General features: G+C 59.6%; 1 protein-coding gene across 1 annotated transcript in view; it reads left to right on the forward strand.

Moving 5' to 3' along the window:
- KCNH2 (potassium channel, voltage gated eag related subfamily H, member 2) overlaps positions 1-4,191 on the forward strand; it is an 85,866-nt gene extending 81,675 nt beyond the window's left edge. Inside the window, exons 12-14 of the mRNA XM_015408618.1 lie at positions 396-588; positions 1,436-1,625; positions 4,018-4,191. Coding sequence (XP_015264104.1) covers positions 396-588; positions 1,436-1,625; positions 4,018-4,191 — 557 coding nt within the window. The remainder of the gene's footprint in view (positions 1-395; positions 589-1,435; positions 1,626-4,017) is intronic.
- Positions 4,192-4,619: the final 428 nt, after the last annotated feature.

Consider the following 4,619-nt stretch of genomic DNA (forward strand, 5'->3'; position numbering starts at 1 on the left):
AGGTGCAAGTGGAGGAGTGGGGAATCAAACCCGGTTCTCCCAGATCAGAGTCTGCACACTTAACCACTACACCAAACTGGCTCTCCACTAGTTGGCTCTGGAGCCATCCTTCCTGAGCTAAGACAAAAATGCGTGAGCCGGAGGCGAAAAAACTGTGAGCTAGCTCACACTCACTCAGCTTAGGGGGAACACTGCCCAGGGACCCCCTTTCCTAAACGGCCGCGGGTGCTGGGAGGCAGGGGGGCGGTCCTGCAGCAAGGACTTCCAAGGGGCAGTTCCCGGGAGGGCTCTGCTCCTCTAGTCAAAAGCGCTCCTGCCGGCATGCCCCCTGGGGCAGAAATAGGGCAGAGGCCTGGCTGGCGGTGGGGGCTGACTCCCTCTCCTCCGCCCCTCAGGGGCCTTCTCTGGCGTGTCCAACATCTTCAGCTTCTGGGGCGAGAGCCGAGAGCGCCAGTACCAGGAGCTACCCCGCTGCCCTGCTCCCGCCCACACGACCCTCAACATCCCCTTGGTCAGCAGCGCCGGGGGGCGGCGCCATCGCTGTGAGCTGGAGAGCCGCCTGGACCAGTTGCAGAAGCAGCTCAACAGGTTAGGGGGGTGGCGGTGGGGGTGCTTGTGCCAAGGGCGGCGGTGGTGAGCAGGGCCCCCCGCCATGGACAACTCTGGCTTGGCCCCCCGGGGTGGGGGTAGTGAGGGCATGCCTTCCGGGCCAGCCACAGTCACAGCGGCCTCCCGACTGCCTGGGCCCGCAGGGGTGCTGCACAAGCGATGAGCCTCGTGGGTGGCACTGCGTGGCAGGCGGGGTGAGACACACATCGTGCGCAGGGTGAGAATTCAGGCACGGCTGGTGTGTGTGTGTGGGGGGGGAACAGCCTTGGCTGGCGGCCCAAGAGAGCCAGGCTGGTGTGGTGGTTAGGAGTGCGCAGAGGACTCTGATCTGGGAGGACCGGGTCCGATCCCCCCACTCCTCCTCCTCCACTCGCACCTGGCTGGTGTGGCCTTGGGCAAGCTGTAAGCTCTGATAAGGGCTGCCCTTGCTCTGTCAAGAGCTCTCTCGGCCCCACCCGCCTCCTGGGGTGTCCGTCTGTTGTGGGGACGGGGAGGAGGTTGTCAGCCGCTCTGAGACTCCTCCAGGTAGTGAAGGGCCATGGGGTATGAATCCAACCTCTTCTAATCTGGGAGGACTGGGTCCGATCCCCCCACTCCTCCTCCTCCACTTGCACCTGGCTGGTGTGATCTGGGGCAAGCCGTAGCTCTGATAAGGGCTGCCCTTGAGAAAAGAGCCGTCTCTGTCAAGAGCTCTCTCGGCCCCACCCGCCTCCCGGGGTGTCCATCGTCTGTTGTGGGGAGGGGGAGGGAGAGGAGGTTGTGAGAACCCCAGGAAGCTCCTCTCTCCCCTCCCAGCTGTCTCTCACCATCGCATCTTTCCCCACAGGTTGGAAGCGCGCCTGACGGCAGACATGGGAGCCGTCATGCAGCTGCTGCAGCGGCAAGCTGTCCTGGTGCCGCCAGCATACAGCACTGTCTCGTCTCCGCTGCCGCCCCCCGGCCTAGATCCTGTCCCGGGAGAGTGCCCCCTGCCTGCCGCCCCCCTTCCAACCCAGGCACTCCGCCCCCCTGCTCAGGTAAGTTGCCCACTCCGTGATGACACCTGGGATCCCCGGCCCACGACTCATGGGGGGAGGGGAAGCGAGACCTGCAGGGCGCATGCGGGGATCGTTCACTCCAGGGGCCCCCAGCTCATTTGGGTGGAGGGGGTGGCCAGCATTTCTGCCAGGAAGGGCCTGTAATGATTTCTTGTTTTGGTGTGTGTGTTTCTTTAAATGTTTAGTTTGACTGCAGGATTACGAGAAGAGTGATAGAGGGAGACAAGTGTGATGTGATTGGCTGGTGACTGAGAATGTGGGAGGAGGGGTGTCGATTAGAGGGATTCAGGTGTGAAGTTTGAAGGGAGAGCATAGTTTGTGTGACAGTATGGGAGTTTTTGAGTCTATTCTGTGTGAATAAGACAAAGAGTTCAGCCTGTGTGGCTATATAGATGAGAGAGAGAGAGAGAGAGAGAGAGAGAGAGAGAGAGAGAGAGAGAGAGAGATTAGAATGAGTGTCTACGCCTGTCAGAGTGGAGTTTTGGAAGTCTGTGGCACCAAGCATTGCCAGTTATAGTTACAAGTTCCTTTCATCAGCAACAGTTCAAAATAACCAGAAACCTATTTTGTTCTTTATTAAATGAATCATTTTTTGTTTAAACTTATTCCAGCAATCAGAACAGTCCTTCCTCAGGGCCACATAGTCCTCTGAAGTTCCCAGACCCTGATTCATTCTACCAAAAGAGAGAGATTTGGAATTTTTAATTCCTGGTGGCAGCAGAAATCTACCAAGTTTAGGTACACACAGGGTGGTTTAAAGGTAAAACCATATTCCCCAATAAGCGAGGACATCACAGCTCCCCCCCCCGGTTTGTGAGAAAGGGCAGTCTGGATGTGGCCCCAGGCTCACCTGAGCACACCATTTGGAGGACCCCCACTTCCTTTCTTCTGAAGCACCCGGACAATATTCTGGCCCTGGTGGTCGTGGAGGTCAGTTTTGGATCTCCCAAAGGGGGCTGCCTTTTGGGACCCGCCTGCTGTGCCCTCCCCACACCTGGCCCTTCTGTTCCTCCCCCTGCCAGCTAGGGAGACCACAAGGCTCTTCGTTCCGCCAGGAGACTCCCCTGGGCTGCTCCTGAAATGTCGCTTCTGAAATCTCAGCTTCTGCCACAGATACCACGTGGAGCGGGCAGGTTGTCATGGGGTGTGTGTTTGTGTGTGAATCCACACAGGCCCCTTCTGAAGGCAGCATTTGTGCTCTCCTGAACAGCCACCTGACAGATCCAGGTGGGCAGCCGTCCTGGCCTGAAGCGGGAGAAGGACGTCTGGACTGGCCGAGGGGTTGTAGTGGACTGCTCAGTGAAAATGTCAACTCCGTGTGCTGTCCAAAACGCCCCCCAGTTGGAGATTATCAGGAAAGGGACTGGAAACAAAACCCTGCAATATTGTGATGTCCTTGTACACATCTGTGGCAGGGACTCCAAAAAGGATATAACAGTAACAACTACAAGCACGAGGAGTGAGAAGTTGGAACGTCTTTCCTATGAGGAAAGGCTGGAAATTGTCCGTCCGCAAAAAGGAAGGGGGAGGGAGGACAGGGTGCAGGTTTCTAAGGTGATGGGTGGGGAGGAGGAGAAAATGGACAGAGAGGACCTCTTCTTCTTCTTCTCCTCCTCCCATAATGCTAGAACTTAGGAGCCCTGAATGATGTGGAGGGCCAGCAGGGCAGGCAGGGGTCATTTCGTAGAAGAAGAGGTGCAGGGGGCCCATTTGCATAGCTCATTTGCATATGCCACACCCTCTGACAAAGGGCAGGCATGCAAGCGTGCCTGGGTTCCCTGCCTGATCTTCTCAAGATTGGGCAAAAGTGGAGAGGCTCAGGGGGGAAAGGGGGCATGTCTGCCCGCCTCCCCTTCCCCTCCCCAGCCAACCTGCCGTGGCGGGCAGGCCTAGAGAAGATGGGGCAGGGAACCCAGCCATGTTTAAAATGCCTTTCTTTCCCTTCCCCATCTGGGGAAATGCATTTAAATCCCCCTAGGCGGTGGAGGGGGGGCGCCCCTGGGCTCCTTAATGCCGGAGCGCTGCTCTGGTGCACTCCGGCAGGAGAGGACCCCTGAGGGCAGGACAGGTGAAGGGAAATGCGTCTCCATCACCAGGTCTTCATGGGACGGTGGCACGTTCACTTCCAGCGGAAGTCGTGATGGCCACACGTGGGGGAATCAGACGGGCTCAGCTAGGAGAGGAGCATCAGGTGCGAGTGGCGGACTAAAGAGAGCCTCCACCATCAGAGGCAGTTAGCCTCTGGATCCCAGTGCTGGGAGGCAGTATGACGGGAAAGGGCCCCCCAGCCTGGGTGCTGCCACATGGGCCTCTGCCGTGCGGGAGACGCCTGGCTCTGGAGTTCCGATTTCCGTGCCTCTTTCCCCTGCAGGTGCCCGGCTTCCCTGCGCCGTCGGTGCATCCCGCCCATCCCAGCGACGTGGTGCTGCTGGTCGAGCCATCTCTGGGGCCGCCTCGCCGCCTTTCGCTCCCTGGACAGCTGGCCCCGGCCTCCCCGGACTCTTCCACAGACTTGCAGAGACACAGCTCGGACCCCGGCAGTTAATGGCGCTGTGGGCAAGGCCCGGTCCAAAGGCCTTTCTGGGAGTTGGAACCGGCCCCCCTCTTGTGGACGGGGGGTGCCGCGAGCCCCAAGGACGCTCCGTGTGTGGCGGGAGCAGGGGCGGGCCCACGCCCCCACCGTGTTAGCTGGCCTAACCAGGGCGGGGCTGACCCAGGAGGACCGCCAGCTGACTGGCTGGTGGGGACTGTCGATGAACAGACTGGCTGCTTGCAGGCGTCGTGAATAATTATGAGTACGGGTTAGGAACCCCCCCCACCTGTGACCCCCCCCCAAACATATCACTCACGGCTGAGGGGACGTGCAGAGTCGCCCATGGGGGGGGGACAGCACAGGCTTGCCCCAGTCTAAGCACATGGGCTCCTGTGGGGCCGAGCCAGGAGCTCCCCCGCGCGGGATCTGTCTGAGCCCCC

Source organism: Gekko japonicus, unplaced genomic scaffold, assembly GCF_001447785.1.
Source record: "Gekko japonicus isolate JY-2015 unplaced genomic scaffold, Gekko_japonicus_V1.1 scaffold1794, whole genome shotgun sequence".
Classification (NCBI taxonomy): Eukaryota; Metazoa; Chordata; class Lepidosauria; order Squamata; family Gekkonidae; genus Gekko; species Gekko japonicus.